General features: G+C 44.8%; 1 protein-coding gene across 1 annotated transcript; it reads left to right on the forward strand.

Annotated features, from left to right (window-relative positions):
- The first annotated feature begins 683 nt into the window (after window positions 1-683).
- Window positions 684-26,006, forward strand: LOC311144720 (uncharacterized protein). Its single transcript, XM_084180815.1, has 13 exons — window positions 684-870; window positions 4,020-4,610; window positions 16,248-16,295; window positions 16,588-16,632; window positions 16,868-17,134; window positions 17,372-17,413; window positions 17,693-17,788; window positions 22,956-23,060; window positions 23,182-23,286; window positions 23,425-23,517; window positions 23,901-24,071; window positions 24,198-24,270; window positions 24,378-26,006. The coding sequence occupies exons 1-12, from the start codon at window positions 826-828 to the stop codon at window positions 24,258-24,260; spliced, it is 1,671 nt and encodes a 556-aa protein (XP_084036941.1). The 5' UTR covers window positions 684-825; the 3' UTR covers window positions 24,261-24,270; window positions 24,378-26,006.
- Window positions 26,007-26,962: the final 956 nt, after the last annotated feature.

Below are 26,962 nucleotides of genomic sequence, written 5' to 3' on the forward strand. Positions count from 1 at the left end.
AGACCCTAGGCTATATTTGCTCAGATTAATTAAATCTATTTTCAGCGCATGTGAAGATCATGAACTCAACAGAGACAAACACACTTGACAAGTTAGGCCTACTCTGTTTCTCCCGAGCTAAAACACTGTCATGAGGAGTTGGCTAGTTTATACATATTCTAAATGGAGAGATGCATAAATGGGACACAAGCACGAAGTGAGGAGGACAAGGCAGTCAAACCAAGCGTGAGTGTGACCGCATTTGGCCACCATTTCAAACAGAATCGACACATTCGAGCTCGAAAAAGGGGGCTGGATAGGCTATTTTCCCGGAGGCCCCTGGCTGTCCAAAACTATGGAGTTACATAACGGTCATGCCTAGATGGATACAGTTTAAAATTTTAACCTAATTCTCCTAACTTGCTACGTTAATTATCAAAATCTGCTGCGTAAATTCTCCTAAACACTACGAAAAGTAAATTTTGACTAAAGCTGTATCTCTTCTAGACAAAACCGTTACATAACATCAGAAAACAACGCCAGTTTGCGGGCAAGGCAAGCCCACTCGATGCTATCAACCAAGGGGCGCACACACCCCTCTATCGTCAACGCCCCCTCCACAATCATCCTCCCCGATAGGTCCAGGCAGAGATAAAAAACAAAACAACTGGGGCTTTAAAATGATCCACATTGTTCAGTCCATCAGTAACATTTGGTCATTAGACTGGTTGTAGTGTTACAGTCGCGGCTTTGCCGATGCACACTTTCTTCTTCTCCATCATCTCCCGAGAGGACAGAAATCAAAGTTCTTAATTTTTTATTGTAGCTTCAACCAAAAACACGAAAATGCCCAGCAAAAGGAAGAAGAACAAGCGCCGCATGAGAAGGGTGGTAAGTGCGCACACCAGGGTTCCTTCAGTTTCTCCATATTGTAGCTAATTATGATTAGGTTATTATACTTTTTTTTAATAATCCGTGCTACACATGTTCCCCTCCACTCCTGTAATCGAAGTGCATTGAACAGTTCATCCATTGGAATTCACCAAACATCAAACAATGTATCACTGGATGAATGATCGGGACCATGATCGCGCAAACCTCTTTGTAGGCTAACAAAATAGTTTTTCACATTCTAAATTACTGGTCGTTTTTTTAAAGGTGAGTTGATGCATGCGAAGAAACCACTGCCAAGATGTCCTAATCATTTCCAATCCATCAGCCTGGTTTCATAGATGAGACATAACATAGTAAACAAATTAGTATGAAATGTTACATTTACATTTTACATTTGGTATGGTTACATAAGACTGAGGTTACTTATGGCAAAAATGAAAGGAGGGTGGTTCGTCGGGCGTATAACGCAAACATCTAGTCCCCTGTAGCTCAGTTGGAAGAGCATGGCGCTTGCAACACCAGGGTTGTGGGTTCATTTCCCACGGGGGGCCAGTATGAAAATGTATGCACTCACTAACTGTAAGTCGCTCTGGATAAGAGCGTCTGCTAAATGACTAAAATGTAAAATGTAAATCTAGCAACCCAAAGGTTACTTAGCATGTTGGCTAACTCCTAACCCTAGCCATCTAGTAGTCACCTACCTAAGCCACAACAAATTGGAATTCGTAACATCATATGAAATGAATGATGGGCATCCACAAATTAATACCATATGTAACAAACTAATTTAAACCCCCCCGATATACTATGTTACGTCTACCCCTGAGTCCAGGTTGCACAATCCATATATCCCAATCCACCCACCTACATGATGGGCACCATGTGTTGAATGTAGCTTGTCTGGCTAAATTTACATTACATTTTAGTAGATGCTCTTATCCAGAGCGACTTACAGTTAGTGAGTGCATACATTATTTTTTATACTGGCCCCCCGTGGGAATCGAACCCACAACCCTGGCGTTGCAAACGCCATGCTCTACCAACTGAGCTACATCCCTGCCGGCCATTCCCTCCCCTACCCTGGGCCAATTGGCCACTCGGGAGCTACATGACCAGCACCCTGCATTGGATGTGGCTTGTCTAACTGTTTTATTTAGGATACTCCTGGCTCGGTTCCACTCCACGCACGGTGCGCATAGTTGATCTCGCTGTGTACTTGGCCAAGTAGGTTATCTATCATTTGTATTTAATTTTTTGTACTTTTTACCCCAATTTCGTGATATCCAATTGGTAGTTACAGTCTTGTCCCATTGAAGGTCGAGAGCCATGCTGCACTGCTTCTTGACACACTGCTCGCTTAACCAGCCGCACCAATGTGTCGGAGGAAACACCGTACAGCTTGCAACCAACGCCAGCGTGCATGTGCCCGGCCGCCACAAGGAATCCCTAGAGCGCGATGGGACAAGGACATCCCAGCCGGCCAAACCCTCCCCTAACCCGGGCGACGCTGGGCCAATTGTGTGCCGCCTCATGGGTCTCCCAGTCGCGGCCGGCTGCGACACAGCCCGGGATCGAACCCGGATCTGTAGTGACGCATCTAGCACTGATCAGTGCCTTAGACCGCTGTGCCACTTGGGAGGCCTTATCTATAAATTGTTATAAAGAATCTGTGACACGGCCATGCTGGTTCTGAGATTTTGTTGTAAATTTGATTGAAGGTTTATCGCTAGCACACATCATAGGCACAAAATGCGCGCAACAACACAGTGGGGTGCACTCCGTGTTTGCGGCTACAATTGCTTGGCCAGTCATTTAGGCCTAAACTTTCACCTATGTAATGTTATCTAGAGCTCTGTATAGTTCTGCAGTAAGCCAGTAGGCCTAACATTGTACATGCACTACACTAGAGATTCCTTGCAAATACTTCTCAGTATGGTGAGAAGGAAGTTCTCCTAAACACTCTTCCCCATAGTTTTCTGGCAAGACTCCACTCAAACCAAGGCTGTATTTGGTAATGAATCGTAGGCATGCGCTACACCAGACTGCTTTCTTAGGGCCTGTGCAGTCTTTGAAACCTTTCACAGATGGCCAGATAAAAACGTATCCCAAATCAGTTACTGCTCAGTCTTGGCCTTATCACCTCTGCATGCTCAAGATATCTACAGAGGTGGTCCTCTGGTGGTCAGCTGGTAGAGCACGGCGCTTGTAACGCCAAGGTAGTGGGTTCGATCCCCGGGACCACCCATACACAAAAATCTATGCACGCATGACTGTAAGTCGCTTTGGATAAAAGCGTCTGCTAAATGGCATATTATTATTATACAGAGGTGCATGGAAGGGAGATCTCTCTTGCTGATTGACACTCCAAGCACCAACTAGGGCTCATGTTCGGCTTAGTGACTTTCTTAACATGTGCTTTTTTTGTGCTCCCCTGTCCCTTCAAAACAGTTTTTCCAGTGTCTTTCCAAAGGATGACGATGCCTAGTAAATGTCCTTAAGACTAGTCCTGTTGATGACTGGCTCAAAAAAGCAGTTGTTTTGACAGACAGACCAAAGGCAGAGCTGTTTTTGTATGCACACTCACTGGGCTTATGCACTTGGTGGGCTGTGTAAACTGTAAACTCTGCTGGCTGGCCGGTCGTCTCTTGCAGCTAACGAGGCGTAGGGTGTGATTATAACCTGATTATAATGCGATTAGTTTACTGTCTGCCATGCAGGGCCCCATCCGGAGCCCTGAGCCCTGCTGACTCGCAGGTTTCAGTCCCGCCTGACTTGACCTGTCAGAATCACTCGGATTCAGCTAATTTACTGCCATTATCTAACTAGTTTGGGCCTCCCATCCCCCCTGCTCCATTGATCGGCGCCATAGCCCAAAGGTTTAGTCCTCTGTCCTCTCTGGGAAAACATGTTGATCCTAGTTTGGCATCGAATAGAATAGCCCCCCCCCCCCCCCATCAACCCCAAACTAGATGAGGAATTCAATAACTAACAGCCCTCTGGCTGGATTACCTTCAGCAGCCTCTCCCCATATTTTTTTCTCTCCATCTCTCAATGTTTAATCAAAGCGGAGTGATTCAAGGTAAAGTTAATCTGACACCCTTCTCTCTCTCTCTGTCTTTCGCTCGCTTGCTCTGTGTGTTGAGCAGCAGGCCCAGAGGAGAGTCCTTGAGGAGCAGCATGCTGCTGGCACTGGCAAAGGGACCCCAGGAGTGGCTGCTGTGGCCGCCCCCCCTGTTAATGTCAAAGAAGTGGCAAAGTGTCCCAAGCTTGTCCCCATACAGACTCAAGTAGTAAGCGTCCCCGTTGTAGCGCTGCTGGCCCCAGTCGAAGTACCGGAGCCTAAACCTGTGGTGGCGGCGGTAGAGGCTGAAGTGGTGGCAGCAGAGGTTGAAGTTGAGGCACCAGTCGAAGCTCCAGTAGAGGCTGAAGTGGTGGCAGCAGAGGTTGAAGTTGAGGCACCAGTCGAAGCTCCAGTAGAGGCTGAAGTGGTGGCAGCAGAGGTTGAAGTTAAGGCACCAGTCGAAGCTCCAGTAGAGGCTGAAGAAGTCACATTGGAGGTCGAAGCCCCAATTGAAACCCCAGATGTGGTCGACGGCCCAGTCGAAGCCCCAGAAGAAGTCCCAGTTGTAGAAGTGGAAGTCCCAGCAGAAGCTCCAGTGGGGCCCCCTACAGAAGAAACTTCAGCAGTGCAGGAGGTTGAAGAAAGCGTCATTCCAAAGACGGAGCTAGTAATGGAGGTAAAGGCCCTCTCCCATTTTTTATTTGTTTGCGGACGGAGAGTATATGGGGTCAGGTGCAGTTTCTGGTGTATTGGGAAGGGACTGGGAGGTGGCAGTAAGAGAACAGTGTGTTCTATTTAAGAGGCTGTGCATGTACACAGAGAGTGGGCAGGGCCTCTGTTGCAGTCTCTATATATTATTGGGTACATTAACACGGTCTACAGTAAAGGATTATTTGTCTGTTTTTAAAACTGATTTCAGGAGATTGTGGTGAGAGTAATTGGATAAAATGAGATTGATGACGTTTCTCTAGAGCTGTACAGATGTAAGATCTTAATTTGAGCCAGTTTGCTACAGCAGGAAAATAATCCTGCAACAAGAGGAAATTTTAATTATTATGTGGATTATAATTAATGGAAATTTTTGTAGGGGTTGATACATTTTTCATACTGGAAAAATAAGTTTAAAATTTCAAAGTGGAAATTACAAACTTCAGAAGTCTTTTTAAACCTCAAATGCACTACGTGTTTAAAATGTCCTGCATTGCAGGAAAGTTTCCTGCAACGGGGTGATCAAATTAAGATCCTACATCTGTATTAAGGTTTTGTGATGAATCAGGTTAGCTAACACTTTCCCCTACACATGATTTGGTGTTTATTGCAGGTCGCAAGTAGCTTTATCCTTTTGTGTGGAAGTTTCAATCCTATGAATGTTAAATGTTGGTAGTGTATCATCGTAATAATTTAGTTTATGCAGCTGTTTATGAGTCTTGTTCAGTGTCCTGTGTTGGAAATGTGTACGGTGCTTGTTGGCATTTGTTCAGCTGCTATAGTGTCTCTAAAGTGCCTCCCTCGCTGTAGCTAAGTTATGTACACATGGCATGTGTGTGCTCACATGTATGTGAGTGTGTGGAGAGCGGGATGAGGGGGTGGTTATACACGATGATGGGCTCTTGGTCAGCCGATAGAGTAAAATGCCTATTTTCCCCAGCCCTATGCTGCTGCACATACCATAGACATGCCAAATACGCCTTAGACCTATACGCACAAGCTTTCATTAAAGTACTTTAGGCGCATCCACACACATAGTGGATGTGTTATACACACTCAGTATCAGGATAGTTTTATTGAGTTGGTGAGATTGCAAATCCTTACACACTTAACATAGGAGCGCTGAGACACGTGCACACACACATCCATACACCGTGTTGGTAGAGAAAGAGTGGACAGTTGGTGGCTCTGGTCAGTCGGTTGTGGTGTCTTCACCATGGGCCTCATATTCAGCTGGCTGTGGGGGCCGAGAGGCCACCCCACTACTGGACGTCACCATGGAGACACAGGTGAGCCCCCCTCTCAGATGGGTGGTGTGGTCGGCTTATCCTGGAGTGAGGGGACAGGGCATCGGAGGCAGAACATTTTGTACCAGGCAGCATTCTTTCTTTGCTCCAATAGCTCCCTCCTCCTTTCCCACTCTTCCCTTCTTGTGTGTTTGTGTTTGCTTATGGGGCCCCTATAGAGGAGCACTTTCTGCCTGGCACGTGTTTTCTCTGAAGGAGGGGCCAGTGGATGCACATGAGTAGATCATGTCGTGTTGTAACTGGTTGATGCCGTAGGGGTGGGAGGAGACAGAATCTTAGGTGGAAGTGGAGTTTTGGGGAGGGGTACTGCCAATGGAGAGATGTTGAGTCTTTCAACAAAAGGAGTGTGGGGGCATGGATGTCTCGGGGGTCCATGCTGCCTGCCTGCCTGGCAGATGGATTGATCACCTGGTGCCTCTACACGTGAGGCAGACGCCTGGAGTTTGCTAAACGGCATTGGCACTTGGATTGGAACTGGTGCTTTGGTCAGATTACATGAAAATTGAGCTCTTTGGCCACGCACACCAGTGGTGGGTTTGGCGTCGAAATGAGAATGCATAAGCAGAAAATAACCCCATACCTACTGTAAAATATGGATATTTGATGTTATGGGGCTATTTGGTTTCCACTGGTCCTGGGGCCCTTGTTAAGGTCAACAACATCATGAACTTTACTCAGTACCAGGACATTTTAGCCAAAAACCTGGTTGCCTCTGTCAGTAGGCTGAAACCTGGCCACAAGTGGATCTTCCAGCAAGACAATAACCCCAAGCACACATCAAAATCCACAAAGAAATTGTTAATTGGCCACAAAATCAACATGAAACCCATTGAAAATCTGTGGTTTGAATTGAAGAGGGCAGTCCATAAGTGCAGACAAAGGATATCAAGAAACTCTGAAGGATTTTGTATGGAGGAATGGTATAAGATCCCTCCCAATGTGTTCTCCAACTCATAAAACCTTTTAGAAAAAGGCTCGGTGCTGTTATCCTCGCAAGGTGAGGTATTGAAAACGTGTCAATAATTTGGACCCCTACTGTTTTCAGAAAAAATATATATTACTTGTTAAACAAAATCTCTTTCTCTGAGCAATTGTATTAGTATGAAATAATATAATTTCCCATAACATTTTTTGCATACAATATAGCTCAGTATTTGAATTATACTGAACAAAAATATAAACGCATCATGCAACAATTTCAACGATTGTACTGAGTTACAGTTCATTCAGTGCCTTGCAAAAGTATTCATCCCCCTTGGCATTTTTCCTATTTTGTTGCATTACAATCTGTAATTTAAATGGATTTTTATTTGGATTTCATGTAATGGACACACAAAATAGTCCAAATTGGTGAAGTGAAATGAAAAAAAATAACTTGTTTCAAAAAAGTGGTGCGCGCATATGTATTCACCCTCTTTGCTGTGAAGCCCCTAAATAAGATCTGGTGCAACCAATTACCTTCAGAAGTCACATAATTAGTTTAAAAAGTCCACCTGTGTGCAATCTAAGTGTCACATGATCTGTCACATGATCTCAGTATATATACACCTGTTCTGAAAGGCCCCAGAGTCTGCACCACCAAGCAAGCGGCACCATGAAGACCAAGGAGCTCTCCAAACAGGTCAGGGACAAAGTTGTGGAGAAGTACAGATCAGGGTTGGGTTATAGAAAAATATCAGAGACTTTGAACATCCCACGGAGCACCATTACATCCATTATTTAAAAAAATGGAAAGAATATGGCACCACAACAAACCTGCCAAGAGAGGGCCGCCCACCAAAACTCACAGACCAGGCAAGGAGGGCATTAATCAGAGAGGCAACAAAGAGACCAAAGATAACCCTTAAGCAGCTGCAAAGCTCCACAGTGGAGATTGGAGTATCTGTCGAAAGGACCACTTTAAGCCGTACACTCAACAGAGCTCGGCTTTACGGAAGAGTGGCCAGAAAAAAGCCATTGCTTAAAGAAGAAAATAAGCAAACACGTTTGGTGTTCGCCAAAAAGCATGTGGGAGACTCCCCAAACATATGGAAGAAGGTACTCTGGTCAGATGAGCCTAAAATTGAGCTTTTTGGCCATCAAGGAAAACGCTATGTCTGGCGCAAAGCCAACACCTCTCATCACCCCGAGAACACCATCCCGACAGTGAAGCATGGTGGTGGTGGCAGCATCATGCTGTGGGGATGTTTTTCATAAGCAGGGACTGGGAAACTGGTCAGAATTGAGGGAATGATGGATGGCGCTAAATACAGGGAAATTCTTGAGGGAAACCTGTTTCACTCTTCCAGAGATTTGAGACTGGGACGGAGGTTCACCTTCCAGCAGGACAATGACTCTAAGCATACTGCTAAAGCAACACTTGAGTGGTTTAAGGGGAAACATTTACAGTTGAAGTCAGAAGTTTACATACACTTAGTTTGTAGTCATTAAAACTCGTTTTTTTCAACCACTCCACACATTTTTGGTTAACAAACTATACATTTACATTTTACATTTACGTCATTTAGCAGACGCTCTTATCCAGAGCGACTTACAAATAGGTGCATTCACCTTATAGCCAGTGGGATAACAAGTTTTTTTTTTTTTGGGGGGGGGTTAGAAGGATTACTTTATCCTATCCCAGGTGTTCCTTAAAGAGGTGGATAGTTTTGGCAAGTCGGTTAGGACATCTGCTTTGTGCATGACACAAGTCATTTTTCCAAAAATTGTTTACAGACAGATTATTTCACTTATAATTCACTGTATCACAATTCCAGTGGGTCAGAAGTTTATATACACTAAGTTGACAGTGCCTTTAAACAGCTTGGAAAATTCCAGAAAATGATGGCTAATTGACATCATTTCAGTCAATTGAAGGTGTACCTGTGGATGTATTTCAAGGCCTACCTTCAAACTCAGTGCCTCTTTGCTTGACATCATGGGAAAATCAAAATAAATCAGCCAAGACCTCAGCAAAAAATGTTTAGACCTCCACAAGTCTGGTTCATAATTGGGAGAAATTTCCAAACGCCTGAAGGTACCACATTCATCTGTACAAACAATAGTATGCAAGTATAAACACCATGGGACCACGCAGCCGACATACCGCTCAGGAAGGAGACACGTTCTGTCTCCTAGAGATTAACATACATTGGTGCGAAAAGTGCAAATCAATCCCAGAACAACAGCAAAGGACCTTGTAAAGATGCTGGAGGAAACAGGTACAAAAGTATCTATATCCACAGTAAAACGAGTCCTATATCGACATAACCTGAAAGGCCGCTCCGCAAGGAAGAAGCCACTGCTCCAAAACTGCCATAAAAAAGCCAGACTACGGTTTGCAACTGCACATGGGGACAAAGATCGTACTTTTTGGAGAAATGTCCTCTTGTCTGATGAAACAAAAATAGAATCGTTTGCCCATAATGACCATCATTATGTTTGGAGGAAAAAGGGGGTTGCTTGCAAGCCGAAGAACACCATCCCAACCGTGAAGCACGGAGGTGGCAACATCATGCTGTGGGGGTACTTTGCTGCAGGAGGGACTGGTGCACTTCACAAAATAGATGGCATCATGAGCATGGGCGGTGTGTTCAATAGGGCGATATGGGCGACGCACTGCCAAACGGGAAAAGGAAGGGATTTTTTTTCTAATCAATTATATCATGGCAACAGTAGTTCAGTGTTCACGTCTGATCTGCCAGCCACTAAATGTCCAATCAGGCTAAAGTCGTGCTTCAAATGTCCCCGCCCGTTTTGGGGCGATTTCAGTCAGGTTGAAAATCGCCCAGAAGTCTCTCATAGCCTCTAATGTAAAATATATTTTTTTCAAATTTCGGAGCTTTCAATACATTCTCTATGGGTGTCTGAGGGCTTGCACTTACGCGCTTTCGTCATACGTAACGTAACGTAACCATGAACGGCAGACAGCAACGCTTGGACAGCGACTGGTGTAACCGACATGCACCATCTTTCAGAAAAGATTAAGAAAAATGAGCTGTCAAAGACCCACATTGATAGCTGTTTGAGATTGTCTGCTTTGGTGAGAGTGAATATTGCCACTCAACTGGATGAGGGATACAGGCTAGCTGTCCGCCGCCACAACGATGAGGTTAGCAACAGCAGAGTCGTGAACACTGTCTACGAGAATCGAGACGACCTCATAGAATGTTTTGAAGCCATCCGGACGGGTTCATTGGGTTCATTTGACCAGCCCACCGTACCAGAAGCTACAGAATAAGGACATCGATGCTGTCTTTATCAAACGTGCCCTCGACAGCTTCGCAAGCAGTGTGCAGGCCATAAGGTAAGATAAAGATTAAACAATATCATTCGATCTTTCTCAAAGCAGAGCTTTATTTGAAAATGTATGCATGAAAGGAGACTGCATTTGTGTTTGAAATTACATTATTGTCATTATATATGGCCAGTGGTGTAATCTATCTTATTTTATATACTATGTGTACTGTACAGTGGTGCTCATAAGTGTATGAACACATTCTAAAGCTGACTAAAAAGAGGAATAAAAAAATAAAAAAATCATCTTTTGGAAATTGATCTTAATGACTTAATTAAAAAAGTTGGAAAATCCAACCTTTAAGGACACCAATTTTCTTTTCTTTTTTATTCCTCTTTTTAGTCAACTTTAGCATGGGATCATAAGCTTATGAGCACCACTGTATACTGTGCTGAACATCCAGGCTATGTGAGACACAAAGGCTAACTTAAACACTAAAGACTTTATGCATCCCTGCCCATTTTAAGTGGAACTGAAGTATTTGTACTATACATGGATACATTGCATATACCTGTGCATCACATAGACAACAATACTGTACAAAGCCAACAAACACATTGGTCTGTTTGCCTTCAGGGACTCCTCTCAACAGCAGCTGCAAGAAGCAACAGGAGCCAAAAGACCCAGAACAGCTTTGAGAGAAGAGGAGAAGCAGAGGCTGTCTGAAGAGGTCTGCAACACCATCCTGGATCACACCAAAGAAAGGTTATCTTTCTCTGGCCACCTTGTGAGTGCTACCTTACTGCAAGCAGACATGTTTGAAAGGTACTGCCATTCAAAAAAATAAAAAATCTGTTCATGTTCATTTTTACAAATCTATACAATTGGCCAGAATATGGTTGTTCATATTTACAAATCTATACAATTGGCCAGAATATGGTTGTTCATTTTTACAAAGCCATACATATTGTTTATGCAGTGTTGAGGAATGTGAAAGAACACCCTTGATTATTTTTACTGTGATAACTTATTTTGCTTTTGTAAGCCAACACTTTTGAGATCAGTCAATAAATGCTTCTGGTATTGACTTATATGCTGCCCCTGTCTTCATGTTGTTGCTGGACATATCTTTTTAAAAATGTGTGTAGGTCACCTAAATCATCAGAAAAATTGCCCCTCCTGAGAATTTTTTCAGGAGCCGCCACTGATCATGAGGAAGGAAAATGATGTGGATATATTGAAGCAACATCTCAAGACATCAGTCAGGAAGTTAAAGCTTGGTCGCAAATGGGTCTTCCAAATTGACAATGACCCCAAGCATACTTCCAAAGTTGTGCCAAAATGGCTTAAGGACAACAAAGTCAAGGTATTGGAGTGGCCATCACAAAGCCCTGACCTCAATCCTATGGAACATTTGTGGGCAGAACTGAAAAAGTGTGTGCGAGCAAGGAGGCCTACAAACCTGACTCAGTTACACCAGCTCTGTCAGGAGGAATGGGCCAAAATTCACCCAACTTATTGTGGGAAGCTTGTGGAAGGCTACCCAAAACGTTTGACCCAAGTTAAACAATTTAAAGGCAATGCTACCAAATACTAATTGAGTGTATGTAAACTTCTGACCCACTGGGAATGTGATGAAAGAAATAAAAGCAGAAATAAATCATTCTCTCTACTATTATTCTAACGTTTCACATTCTTAAAATAAAGTGGTTATCCTAACTGACCTAAGACAGGGATTTTTTACTAGGATTAAATGTCAGGAATTGTGAAAAGCTGAGTTTAAATGTATTTGGCTAAGGTGTATATAAACTTCCGACTTCAACTGTAAATGTCTTGGAATGGCCTAGTCAAAGCCCAGACCTCAATCCAATTGAGAATCTCTGGTATTATTTAAAGATTGCTGTACACCAGCGGAACCCTTCCAACTTGAAGGAGCTGGAGCAGTTTTCTCTTGAAGAATGGGCAAGAATCCCAGTGGATAGATTTGCCAAGCTTATAGAGACATAGCCCGAGAGATTTGCAGCTGTAATTGCTGCAAAAGGTGGCTTTTCAAAGTATTGACTTTGGGTGTGGTGAATAGTTATGCACGCTCAAGTTTTATGTTTTTTTGTCTTATTTCTTGTTTGTCTCACAATAAAAAAGATTTTGCATCTTCAAAGTGGTAGGAATGTTGTGTAAATCAAATGATACAAACCCCCCAAAAATCAATTTTAATTCCAGGTTGTAAGGCAACAAAATAGGACAAATGCCAAGGGGGGTGAATACTTTCGCAAGCCACTGTAAGGAAATCAGTCAATTGAAATAAATTAATTTGGCCCTGGGCAGGGGTGCAGCCATGTGTTTTGCGTTCCGAGATGCCGTTCTGCACACCACTGTTGTACTGCGCCATTATTTGTCTGTTTGTGGCCGCTTGTACGATTCTTACCATTCTCCCTTGACCACTCATCAACGAGCTGTTTTCGCCCACAGGACTGCCGATGAATGGATGTTTTTATTTGTCTCACCATCCTCACCCTGAGAATGCGTGAAAAGCCCAGGAGGGTGGCCGTTTCTGAGGTCACTTGTTTTGCCCATTCTAACGTTCAATCGAACAGTAACTGAATGCCTGTCTGCCTGCTTTATATAGCAAGTCACGGCCACGTGACTCACTGTCTGTAGAAGAGATACATTTTCGTGATGTACCTAATAAGCTGTCCGGTGAGTGTATACCCCCATATCACACACTGACAAACTGAAAACACAACGTGTGGACAATTAATTGGTTAGAGAGGTCTCATATCACTTTAATTTGTATCTTTAGAATCGAGGCAAATTTGGTTCCTGTTTCAGTCACGTCTTTGGCCAACGATGGTCAACGACTTGACAAAAGTGATCCACTCGAACGCGCCCAATGGGTTGGGGAGATGGAGAGGGCCAAGATGGCTGCCCCTTTCGTGTTCCAAGCGTCCTCGTAACCTCCATCTTGAACTTTGTTCTCTTCTCTCGGCCTGACATGGAGAGAAGAGGAGGGGGCGTGGCAGCTTGTCTTGCGTGTTTGCACCCCTAGTGTGTTTTCCAAGGGAAGGTTTATGAAATGAACATGATGCCCCAAACCAGAACAACTTTGCTGCTCTGCCACTCCAGTATGGGGCTAGTTTGACCTCATACAGTGGGGGAAAAAAGTATTTAGTCAGCCACCAATTATGCAAGTTATCCCACTTAAAAAGATGAGAGAGGCCTGTAATTTTCATCATAGGTACACGTCAATTATGACAGACAAATTGAGAAAAGAAAATCCAGAAAATCACATTGTAGGATATTTAATGAATTTATTTGCAAATTATGGTGGAAAATAAGTATTTGGTCAATAACAAAAGTTTCTCAATACTTTGTTATATACCCTTTGTTGGCAATGACACAGGTCAAACGTTTTCTGTAAATCTTCACAAGGTTTTCACACACTGTTGCTGGTATTTTGGCCCATTCCTCCATGCAGATCTCCTCTAGAGCAGTGATGTTTTGGGGCTGTCGCTGGGCAACACGGACTTTCAACTCCCTCCAAAGATTTTCTATGGGGTTGAGATCTGGAGACTGGCTAGGCCACTCCAGGACCTTGAAATGCTTCTTACGAAGCCACTCCTTCGTTGCCCGGGCGGTGTGTTTGGGATCATTGTCATGCTGAAAGACCCAGCCATGTTTCATCTTCAATGCCCTTGCTGAAGGAAGGACGTTTTCACTCAAAATCTCACGATACATGGCCCCATTCATTCTTTCCTTTACATGGATCAGTCGTCCTGGTCCCTTTGCAGAAAAACAGCCCCAAAGCATGATGTTTCCACCCCCATGCTTCACAGTAGGTATGGTGTTCTTTGGATGCAACTCAGCATTCTTTGTCCTCCAAACACGACGAGTTGAGTTTTTACCAGAAAGTTCTATTTTGGTTTCATCTGACCATATGACATTCTCCCAATCCTCTTCTGGATCATCCAAATGCACTCTAGCAAACTTCAGATGGGCCTGGACATGTACTGGCTTAAGCAGGGGGACACGTCTGGCACTGCAGGATTTGAGTCCCTGGCGGCGTAGTGTGTTACTGATGGTAGGCTTTGTTACTTTGGTCCCAGCTCTCTGCAGGTCATTCACTAGGTCCCCCCGTGTGGTTCTGGGATTTTTGCTCACCGTTCTTGTGATCATTTTGACCCCACGGGGTGAGATCTTGCGTGGAGCCCCAGATCGAGGGAGATTATCAGTGGTCTAGTATTTGGTCTGGCCCAGGAGTGTGAAGGTGAACGGAAAGGCTGGAGCAACGAACAGCCCTTGCTGTCTCTGCCAGGCCGGTTCCCCTCTCCACTGGGGTTCTCTGCCTCTAACCCTGTTGCAGGGGCTGAGTCACTGGCCTGCTGGTGCTCTTTCATGCCGTCCCTGGGAGGGGTGCGTCACTTGAGTGGGTTGAGTTACTGACGTGATCTTCCTGTCTGGGTTGGCGCCCCCCCCCCCCCTTGGTTTGTGCTGTGGTGGAGACCTCTGTGGGCTATACTCGGCCTTGTCTCAGGATTGTAAGTTGGTGGTTGGGGATATCCCTCTAGTGGTGCGGGGGCTGTGCTTTGGCGGAGTGGGTGGGGTTATATCCTTCCTGTTTGGCCCTGTCCGGGGGTTTCTTCGGATGGGGCCACAGTGTCTCCGGACCGCTCCTGTCTCAGCCTCCAGTATTTATGCTGCAGTAGTTTATGTGTCGGGGGGCTGGGGTTAGTTGGTTATACCTGGAGTACTTCTCCTGTCTTATCCAGTGTCCTGTGTGAATTTAAGTATGCTCTCTCTAATTCTCTCGTTCTCTCTTTCTCTCTGAGAACCTGAGCCCTAGGACCATACGTCAGGACTACCGGGCATGATGACACCCTGCTGCCCCCAGTCCGCCTGGCCTTGCTGCTATTCCAGTTTCAACTGTTCTGCCTGCGGCTACGAAACCCCTACCTGTCCCATACCTGCTGTTTTCAACTCTAAATGATCGGCTATGAAAAGCCAACTGAGAGACCTGAGCCCTAGGACCATACGTCGGGACTACCGGCCGTGGTGACTCCTTGCTATCCCCAGTCCGCCTGGCCTTGCTGCTATTCCAGTTTAAACTGTTCTGCCTGCGGTTATGGAACCCCTACCTGTCCCAGACCTGCTGTTTTAAACTCTAATGATCGGCTATGAAAAGCCAACTGAGATTTATTCCTGATTATTATTTGACCATGCTTGTCACTTATGAACATTTTTGAACATCTTGGCATGGTTCTGTTATAATCTCCACCCGGCACAGCCAGAAGAGGACTGGCCACCCCTCATAGCCTGGTTCCTCTCTAGGTTTCTTCCTAGGTTTTGCCTTTCTAGGGAGTTTTTCCTAGCCACCGTGCTTCTACACCTGCATTACTAGCTGTTTGGGGTTTTAGGCTGGGTTTCTGTACAGCACTTCGAGATATTAGCTGATGTAAGAAGGGCTATATAAAATAAAATTGATTGATTGATTGATTGGTCTTGTATGTCTTCCATTTCCTAATAATTGCTTCCACAGTTGATTTCTTCAAACCAAGCTGCTTACCTATTGCAGATTCAGTCTTCCCAGCCTGGTGCAGGTCTACAATTTTGTTTCTGGTGTCCTTTGACAGCTCTTTGGTCTTGGCCATAGTGGAGTTTGGAGTGTGACTGTTTGAGGTTGTGGACAGGTGTCTTTTATACTGATAACAAGTTCAAACAGGTGCCATTAATACAGGTAACGAGTGGAGGACAGAGGAGCCTCTTAAAGAAGAAGTTACAGGTCTGTGAGAGCCAGAAATCTTGCTTGTTTGTAGGTGACCAAATACTTATTTTCCACCATAATTTGCAAATAAATTCATAAAAAATCCTACAATGTGATTTTCTGGAATTATTTTTTTTTCTCAATTTGTCTGTCATAGTTGACGTGTACCTATGATGAAAATTACAGGCCTCTCATCTTTTTAAGTGGGAGAACTTGCACAATTGGTGGCTGACTAAATACTTTTTCCCCCACTGTTTCTATTTACATATAGCAGTCAGTGAATATGTATATTAATAACGACTTCTTTCTCTCTACCTCTTCCAGGCCGCATCCATCCCTGAGGCTCCCGTGTCAGCTCCTGCCGAATTTGAGGTAAACCTCCCCTCCCCTACCCTTTCCTCAACTCCCTGAACTATTTCCCCACATCATCTGCTGTTGCTCAAACATTGTTCTGGTGGAGCGGCAGAGTCTGAACAAAGGACAAGCCTTTCTACAGAAATGTGTTTATACTAGTATGACGCCAGCTTCCCACCCTTTCACTACCACAGTGTGGTCAACAACTACCCCTCCTTCTGCATTTAGTTGGGCCATACATAGTAATATCCCCTTTCGGTACTCTTTATTTTATAAATGTGTAGACTAACTCCTTGTCGTCCCTATTCAGGTCCAGGTTGAAGACTCCGTAGCCATTACCACAGAGATTGCACAGGTAAAAGCCTATCTTTGTCATTCGTCTGTCTCTGTGTGTGTGTGTGCAATATGAAAAATATATAGTGCATGCGATTTTAGTCCAAGTGATTCTGGTGCATGGTAGAATCTGTAGGTAGTCTATGGTACATTAGGTGAGTGTTTCAGTAGTACTGTGTGTATATCACCCATAGTGCCGTTGCATGTTTATTTAGTTTTTGTGTGGCGTATTTGACTGTGTTCCACTGCATGTTTAGACGCATGACGAGCCGTTGGTCAAGGCCGACGTGGAGGCTGAAATAGTTGCCGAGGTCCAAGCGGAGGTCGAGACAGTAGTCGAGCCAGAACCAGGGCCAGTGGTCGAGGCCGACGCTGCCCCAGTAGTGGAAACTGAAGTTGAAATTGAAGAGGTGGTGATCGACGCAGAGGACAGTCCTGTGATTGAAGCTGAGGTCATTCCTATGGTCGACACAGGTGCCATTCCTGAAGAAGTTGAAGTAGAGGAGGCCCCAGTCGTCACAGAGGTGCTACATCATGCTAACGTGCTACGTCGCTAACGACCCTTCTCTGCTCTCACGCCTCTGCCTTTCCTGAAGACGCTCAACTCAAGTCCTTTGTTCTTTTGCGTGATGTTGTGCATGTTGTGTGTGATCGTGTGTGGTTTGCTCTGTTCCTTCCCCTTTCTCTTTCTCTTAAACAGCGTTCAGAAAAAGCATCTTTGATTGGATGAGTCTTTAATTAGTAATTTCTCCTCGTTCCAGGATGAGCCTGTCATGACAGAGGCACCTGAAGAGGTTCCAGTTGTAAGCAGACATTTCTCACTACTTTATTATTGTACAAATCTCTAGATGCCACTAGATCCATTTCCTAAGCGTTCGTGTCAGCTCATTGCAGCCTGGGCTTTTGAGCTAGTGATTGCTGCTAATAGTAAGGCTATGGCTCTCCCTAGTGGACAGCTGGAGCACTTCGCAAATTTTACACTTCAGTGTTTGCTCCCCTGGTCGTGCCTGTATTGACCAATGGTAGATTTTTTTGTGTTGCCTAATTTTTGCTTTGGAATCAAACTGACTCTCTCTTCCCAGGAAACAGAAATTATCCCAGAAACGCCGTCGGAGCCCGTGGAAGCCCCAGTTGAAGCCCCCGTAGCCGAGGTCGCTCCCTCAGAACCCCTTGGAGAGGTAAGGCTGACCAACGCATGGCATTAAGCCTGCTCAGTCCTAGGGGTGTGAACGTTAAACGAAATTGGGACGTTAACTTTAAGAAAAAATACCTAACCGAAAAAGTTATTCCGCAAAATTTAAATCCCAGTGCAGTTACATTTACATTTACATTTACGTCATTTAGCAGACACTCTTATCCAGAGCGACTTACAAATTGGTGCATTCACCTTATAGCCAGTGGGATAACCACTTTACAATATGTTTTTTCTTTCTTTGGGGTGGGGTAAGGGGGGTAGAAGGATTACTTTATCCTATCCCAGGTATTCCTTAAAGAGGTGGGGTTTCAAGTGTCTCCGGAAGGTGGTGAGTGACTCCGCTGGCCTGGCGTCGTGAGGGAGCTTTTTCCACCATTGGGGTGCCAGAGCAGCGAACAGTTTTGACTGGGCTGAGCGGGAACTGTGCTTCCGCAGAGGTAGGGGGGCCAGCAGGCCAGAGGTGGATGAACGCAATGCCCTCGTTTGGGTGTAGGGACTGATCAGAGCCTGAAGGTACGGTGGTGCCGTTCCCCTCACAGCTCCGTAGGCAAGCACCATGGTCTTGTAGCAGATGCGAGCTTCAACTGGAAGCCAGTGGAGTGTGCGGAGGAGCGGGGTGACGTGATAGAACTTGGGAAGGTTGAACACCAGACGGGCTGCGGCATTCTGGATGAGTTGTAGGGGTTTAATGGCACAGGCAGGGAGCCCAGCCAACAGCGAGTTGCAGTAATCCAGACGGGAGATGACAAGTGCCTGTATTAGGACCTGTGCCGCTTCCTGTGTAAGGCAGGGTCGTACTCTCCTAATGTTGTAGAGCATGAACCTACAGGATCGGGTCACCGCCTTGATGTTAGCGGAGAACGACAGGGTGTTGTCCAGGGTCACGCCAAGGCTCTTTGCACTCTGGGAGGAGGACACAACGGAGTTGTCAACCGTGATGGCGAGATCATGGAACGGGCAGTCCTTCCCCGGGAGGAAGAGCAGCTCCGTCTTGCCGAGGTTCAGCTTGAGGTGGTGATCCGTCATCCACACTGATATGTCTGCCAGACATGCAGAGATGCGATTCGCCACCTGGTTATCAGAAGGGGGAAAGGAGAAGATTAGTTGTGTGTTGTCTGCGTAGCAATGATAGGAGAGGCCATGTGAGGATATGACAGAGCCAAGTGACTTGGTGTATAGCGAGAATAGGAGAGGGCCTAGAACTGAGCCCTGGGGGACCCCAGTGGTGAGAGCACGTGGTGCAGAGACAGATTCTCACCACGCCACTTGGTAGGAGCGACCGGTCAGGTAGGACGCAATCCAAGAGTGAGCCGCGCCAGAGATGCCCAACTCCGAGAGGGTGGAGAGGAGGATCTGATGGTTCACAGTATCAAAGGCAGCAGACAGGTCTAGAAGGACAAGAGCAGAGGAGAGAGAGATAGCTTTAGCAGTGCGGAGAGCCTCCGTGACACAGAGAAGAGCAGTCTCAGTTGAATGACCAGTCTTGAAACCTGACTGGTTTGGATCAAGAAGGTCATTCTGAGAGAGATAGCAAGAGAGTTGGCTAAATACGGCATGCTCAATAGTTTTGGAGAGAAAAGAAAGAAGGGATACTGGTCTGTAGTTGTTGACATCGGAGGGATCGAGTGTAGGTTTTTTGAGAAGGGGTGCAACTCTCGCTCTCTTAAAGACGGAAGGGACATAGCCAGCGGTCAAGGATGAGTTGATGAGTGAGGTGAGGTAAGGTCTCCGGAGATGGTCTGGAGAAGAGAGGAGGGGATAGGGTCAGGCGGGCAGGTTGTTGGGCGGCCGGCCGTCACAAGTCGCAAGATTTCATCTGGAGAGAGAGGGGAGAAAGAAGTCAAAGCATAGGGTAGGGCAGTGTGAGCAGGACCAGCAGTGTCATTTGACTTAACAAACGAGGATCGGATGTCGTCAACCTTCTTTGCAAAATGGTTGACGAAGTCATCCACAGAGAGGGAGGAGGGGGGGAGGGGGAGGAGGATTCAGCAGGGAGGAGAAGGTGGCAAAGAGCTTCCTAGGGTTAGAGGCAGATGCTTGGAATTTAGAGTGGAGTTATCACTAAATTATCATCATAAAGGGAAAAATGTATAATAAACAAAAACCTAATGCAACAATGCTGTAACGTTAGTAGAAGATATGCATCTTTCAAATTATTTGCCATGGATATAAAGTGTTTCGCTCGTCAACGTTAAGATTGAAAAAGGCAAGCAACAGCAGCGAACCGCCTGCTCTGCACGCTGTTGTACACGTCGATCCAGAGCATCCCAAACATGCTCAATGTGTGACATGTCTGAATCAGTGGAGGCTCCTCAGAGGAGGAAGGGGAGGACCATCCTCAGTAATTTTCTAACATTAAAAAGTTTATCCTTTTTAGATAAAACTATACTAAATATAATCACGTCACCAAATAATTGATTAAAACATACTATTTTGCAATTAAGGTCTACAGTAGCCTCAAAACCACTCTGTAGGGCAGCACCATGGTGTAGCCGGAGGACAGCTAGCTTCAGTCCTCCTCTGGGTACATTGACTTCAATAAAAAACCTAGGAGGCTCATGGTTCTCACCCACTTCCATAGACTTACACAGTAATTATGACAACTTCCGGAGGACGTCCTCCAACCTATCAGAGCTCTTGCAGAATGAACTGACATGTTGTCCACCCAATCAAAGGATCAGAGAATGAATCTAGTACTAAAAGTAAAAGATACAGCTAGCTAGCACTGCAGTGCATAATATATGGTGAGTAGTTGACTCAAAGAGAAAGACAATAGCTGAACAGTTTTGAACAAATTCATTTCTTCCAAAATGAAGGAGAAGCAAGAAAGTGTCTTTTTTTTCTCCTTCCACTTTCAGTTTCACTTACTTAGCTAGCAAATGCAGCTATCTAGTTTAGCCTACTCAAACACCCTGCTCAAACAGAGGGATGCTATGTTAGCTAGCTGGCTATGACTATCCAACACAACACTGGAACTCTTCCAAGTCAAGGTAAGCTTTTGGTTTGACTAATTTATTGCCACCGGGGCCCACCGGTGTAAGCACTAAACTGCTTACTGACTACACTGTAACATTACTGCATGATTGTAGCAGGTTTACTAACGCGTTAGTTATATTAGCTATGTTGACTATGACGTTACTTTAGCTAATATGGTGACAACGATGTAGGCTGTGTGCAGCAGTTATGATATGGTTTGGAAAGGTTTTTTCGCCTGGTCACATACAGCTGATGTGTTGTGCATTGATGTCCACAAGCGACGAAGGGAAAAGGTGAGAGGAGGAGAGCGCATAGATGCGAGAAGGAATACAACGTGGCTGTTATGAAAGTGAACTGTGATCAGGTGTGTATTCATTATGCCGATTCTGTTGGAAAACGTTTCTTAAACGGAACAAAATGGGGATAAACATACCTGAATTTGTCTAATAGAAACTCTTGTTTGCAACTGTTGGACTAATGATTACACCCTATATCAGCTTGATGCAGGCAAGAGTGTGGAAGGCGGTATTGAATGTGTCACTGTCTGTCCATGTGTCACCTCAATTTTTTATCTCGACCTGTGTGCACCTACGTTGTAAACTTTCATTCATAGGCTAGGTTGTAGCAACCTCATGATGGGTATAAGAAAAATGTGAGTATCATATAGTAGCCTAAACCTATTGCTGTTACATTGAACTGGGTGAATGGAATATGAATGACAGACATCCAATATGCTGTAATAGGAATTAGGCCATGCTCTTGAAAAAAAAAAAAATCCTCCCTCATCTTAAACGGCACTGACTGCCACTGGTCTGAATATGAAGGCCATGGAAGTTCTGGGACATTTTGAGCTTCCAGGAATTGTGTACAGATCCTTGCAACATGGGGCTGTGCATTATTATGCTGAAATATGAGGTGATGGTGGCGGATTAATGACACGACAATGGGCCTCAGGATCTTGTCACGGCATCTCTGTGCATTTAAATTGCCATCGATAAAATGCAATTGTGTTCGTTGTCCATAGTTTATGCCTGCCCATACCATAACCCCACCGCCAACATGGGGCACTCTGTTCACAACATTGACATCAGCAAACCGCTTTCCCACACAACGACATACACGCCATCTGCCCAGTACAGTTGAAAACAAGATTCATCTGTGAAGAGCACACTTCTCCAGCATGTCAGTGGCCATCGAAGGTGAGCATTTGCCCACTGATGTCTGTTACGAAGCCGAACTGCAGTCAGGTTAAGACCCTGGTGAGGACAACGAGCATGCAGATGAACTTCCCTGAGATGGTTTTTGACAGTTTGTGCAGAAAGTCTTCGGTTGTGCAAAACCACAGTTTCATCAGCTGTCCGGGAGGCTGGTCTCAGATGATCCCGCAGGTGAAGAAGACGGATGTGGAGGTCCTGGGCTGGCGTGGTTACGCGTGGTCTGCAGTTGTGAGGCCGGTTGGACGTACTGCCAAATTCTCTAAAACGACGTTGGAGGCAGCTTATGGTAGAGAAATGAACATTCAATTCTCTGGCAACAGCTCTGGTGGACATTCCTGCAGTCAGCATACCAATTGCACGCTCCCTCAACTTGAGACATCTGTGGCATTACAAAACTGCACATTTTAGTTACCTTTAATTGTCCCCAGCACAAGGTGCACCTGTGCAATGATCATGCTGTTTAGTCAGCTTCTTGATATGCCATATCTGTCAGGTGGATGGATTATCTTGGCAAAGGAGAAATGCTCACTAACAGGGATGTAAACAAATTTGTGCACAACATTTGAAATAAATACATTTTCTGTGCATATGGAACATTTCTGGAATATTTTATTTCAGCCGATGAAACATGAGACCAAATCGCTTGCAGACTTGAATGATTTACTATCGAACACAACAAGTGGCCACTCGACAAAAGGCTTAGGGGCAAAGTGTTGGGTTTGAGATTCAGCCTTTGACTGCAGTAGATAGAACTTCATTGCCCCCATACGTAATTGGACCATATTCTGCATTGTGAATTCACATTGAATTTTATGAAATTTTTATGGAAAACCGATAAATGGCCGTTTAAACACCAATAATGTTTTCCCATTTGTCACATCCCTACTCAGTCCCTTTACTTTTCTCAGTAAGAAAGGAGAAATGGAAGTTAAGTTAGAATTTGTCTATGCTCTCCAGGCCCCAGTAGACCCTGTCATCGATAGAGTGGCCGACGACTTTATCGTCACAGAATCTGTCCTCACTGTCGAGGCAGCCATGGCTGAGCCTGCCATCGAGGAGCAGGTGAGACTCACGCTCCGATCATACCTACTCTTAACACATACACACAAGGATGTCGTTTTGGCACACCTTTAATCACCTGCTGACGTCCCGTCAAGTCTGACTGCGTGTCATCTGTGTTCAGGTGCCCGCAGTCCCAACAGATGCACTTGAAGCCCTATCGGAGTCGCGGAACGACGTCCATCCAGTACCTGAGCCCGCCCCTGTCACAGCTGATGAAGTCATCGACGTGAGTCTTCCTACTTTTCTCTATGCAGAGACTGAGGTGCCCAATGTCAGATGTAGTTTTGGTAGAGCAGACATGAGACACACACACACACACACACACAGACTTACTCCTGTAACCCCGTTGTCTGGTTGGTCTCAGAAGGCAGAGTGTGAGGAGGAAGAGGTGACAAAGATGGGGGAGAGAGACTACACACTTCCACCCGATTACCGGCCCTCTCCGGAGGACCTGCTGGTCAGAGTTAAACCATAATAACCTACAAGCTTCTCATCTACTCAAGACTCATTTATAATAATGACTCAAACCAACTCTTTACGCAACCACCTTGCTATATTAAGCACTAACATACGATCAAACACTTGGGTGTAGGCTATCCCCTCATTTGAATGCTCTCGCACATTTTGAAACGTGCCCATCCAGGGGTTCTTGTTTCCTCATGGGTTTCTCTTTGGATCAAACCTCCCTCCTTGTGGTCTTCCTTTTTACATTCTGTTCATTCCCTGGGCTGTGGGTTGCTCCAGCTCCTTTTATTGCATTGGGCATGCCATGTACTGTAGTGGGTGGGACTACTGGCTTAGTTGTGCGCTCAACATTGACTGAGTGTATTTCCTTTGCAGGCTACAGAGGAAATTGAAGCCCAGATGGAAATTGAGGCCAAAAAGGACGCCATTGATGAGAATACTGCCCTGGATGTCCTCTCTGGAGATTTCTCAGCCCCCCAGCCTGTCATCTCAGAACTGCAGTGTCACACGCAGCTCATCTCCACACCCGTAGAGCTCGCCACCAGGGTAAGAGCCTATAGTGACACTACTGTATCCAACTCTCCAAATCAATTACAATCTGTCTTTACATGTATTGTAAATCAACCACCTCCTTTCTTACATTCCAATCTAAACCCCTCCCTTGTTCTTTAGGATATCCCAGCAGAGGCAGCACTGAATGGACACATGGCAACTGAGGTGGCCATTGAGGGATAGATCTTTGCAGGTGAGGACTTGTTGTTTAATCTCCCTAAACGCTTTGTTTGAACGCACGTACTTGCGTCGGGTTTAAATTGGCGTTAACATTATGTTATTGTTTCTGTCTCCCCATAGATTTCCTCAGTCAGTATGGAGGACTGAAGTGAGCCTCACGGGGAGCCGACCAGCAAACTTTACTTTTCAATATTTAGGGCTTAAAGGGACCGGGAAATTAAACGGACATCCAACACTAAAAGTGCCTTTCCTGCTTAGGTTCTCACCAAAAGAAAATCAAACACATTTTAAATGCAGCATCGAGGTGGGGGAATAAGAGTCTTTGGATCAGAATGTGACTATTTGGAATGAACAAATTATGGCTTCTTTCATAGATTTTTCTGTATCCCAATGCATGTATTGTGGATTTGCATCGATTGTAAATGGCATACATTGTGTATGAATACTGTAGAATTAATGAATGTGGCAATGGCTTGTCTTCACATTTGGACCATGTTTGTATGGATGGGAGGGGTATTTCCTTGTACGTGTTTTCTACATGCTAACTACACCAGGCACGAGCGTGCGTCTGCGTGCTCCATCATGTGCATGTTGATTTTGTCCATCCACACCAGACGTGATTAGGACTTGCAGGTTGAAATATCAAAACGAACTCTGAACCAGCTATATTAATTTGGGGACAGGTCAAAACACATTAAACATTCATGGTCATTTAGCTAGCTAGCTCGCTGTTGCTAACTAATTTGTCCTGGGATATAAACATTGGGTTGTTACTTTACCTGAAATGCACAAGGTCCTTTTTTCCCTGGATCTTTGTAGAATTCTGACCCATTTTGAGTCACACAATCGTGTGTTCTCTACTCCGACAATTAATCCACAGGTAAAAGGGGAAACCTAGTTAGTTTCTAGTAATCTCTCCTCCTTCAGTCTTCTTCTTCTGTGGACTTTATATGTCGGTTGGCAACCAACTTTAAGGTGCATTACCACCATCAACTGGACTGGAGTGTGGTCCTCAGTTCAGCTTTCAATCACCCACGTGGGTATATGCTCCTAAAAACCAATGAGGGGATGGGAGAGGCGGGACTTGCAGCGTGTCACGCGTCAAAAATAAAACCAAGTTCTATTTTAGTGCCTTGCTACGCAGACGCTCACGAGCAGTTTGGATTAAATGATTGAATAACATGCCCATCCCCTTCACTGTGTACTGGCAATGTGTCTACAGTCCCGTTGGAGAAAGTCTGCCCTCTGGAGAAAGTCTGCCCTCTGGAGAAAGTCTGGCCCTCTGACCAGATTCTCTTAAAGACGTCCTCTGTCGATTTTTGAACTTTTACTGTTGAAAAGTGATATCCCAAGTATAAATGCAGTAAAGTGCACACACACAAAAAGAGGAAAGCCCCCCCACCCCCACTTATGCTATGTCATGACTTACCTGGACCACCTATTGAGATGTGCCTTTTAAGTAAATCAGGTGTTAAATCAGGTCTTAAATGAGGTGAAAAGGAGACAGGAGTGCCGCTTTAACATTCAATTAACTACACTACAATCTGGCCACTGAAAATGGGGGCTTGTAGATCCTGTTTGTTTTTTAATTTAATTTTCTCATTCTGTTTTGTATAGACGATTAGATGTCGTACAACCGCAGTTTGCGTTCATGGTTCTGTGCTTTGGAAGGTACCATGAGGAGTTATGTAATGAATGAGCTGGGTTGGATTTCATTCACCTTTTTGAATAAAGATGTTACTCACCGTGATACAGTTGGCCTGTTTATTCAAAATTCAACTTAGTAATCAGATGTATACTGAAGAAAAATATTAACACAACATGCAACAATTAACGATTTTACTGAGTTACAGTTCATATAAGAAAATCAGTAAATTGAAATAAATAAATTGGGCCCTAATCTATGGATTTCACATGAATTGGCAGGGGCACAGTCCCAGGGAGGCCCACCCACTGAGGAGCCAGGCCTAGCCAGTCAGAATGAGTTTTTCCCCACAAAAGTGCTTTGTTACAGACAGAAATACTCCTCAGTTTCATCAGCTGTCCAGGTGGCTGGTCTCAGACGATTCCGCAGGTGAAGAAGCCGGATGTGGAGATCCTGGGCTTGTGTGGTTACACGTGGTCTGTGGTTGTGAGGCCGGTTGGATGACATTGGAGGTGGCTTATGGTAGAGAAATTAATATTAAATGATCTGGCAAGAGCTCTGGTGGACATTCCTGCAGTCAGCATGACAATTGCACACTCCCTCAAAACTTGAGACATCTGTGGCATTGTGTTGTGTGACAAAACTGCACATTTTAGAGTGGCCTTTTATTGTGCACCTGTGTAATGATCATGCTATTTAATCAGCTTCTTGATATGCCACACCTGTCAGGTGGATGGATTATCTTGGCAAAGGAGAAATTCTCACTAACAGGAATGTCAACAAATTTGTACACAAAATTTGAGAGAAATAAGCTTTTTGTACGTATAGAAAATATCTGGGATCTTTTATTTGAGCTCATGAAACATGGAACCAACACTTTACATGTTGCGTTTATATTTTTGTTCAGTGTATATGTTCAGCCTGAATTCTACATTGGCATAATGTTTGAAATTTCTTGCACAACCATTCATGCTTTCAGACAGCTGAAGCAAGCACAATCAATTATTTTGAACTACATTTTGTGGCATGTAATACAGAGTTCTTTTCAATATTTTTTATT

Source organism: Coregonus lavaretus (assembly GCF_964263955.1).
Source record: "Coregonus lavaretus genome assembly, chromosome: 17".
In the NCBI taxonomy this organism is placed as follows: Eukaryota; Metazoa; Chordata; class Actinopteri; order Salmoniformes; family Salmonidae; genus Coregonus; species Coregonus lavaretus.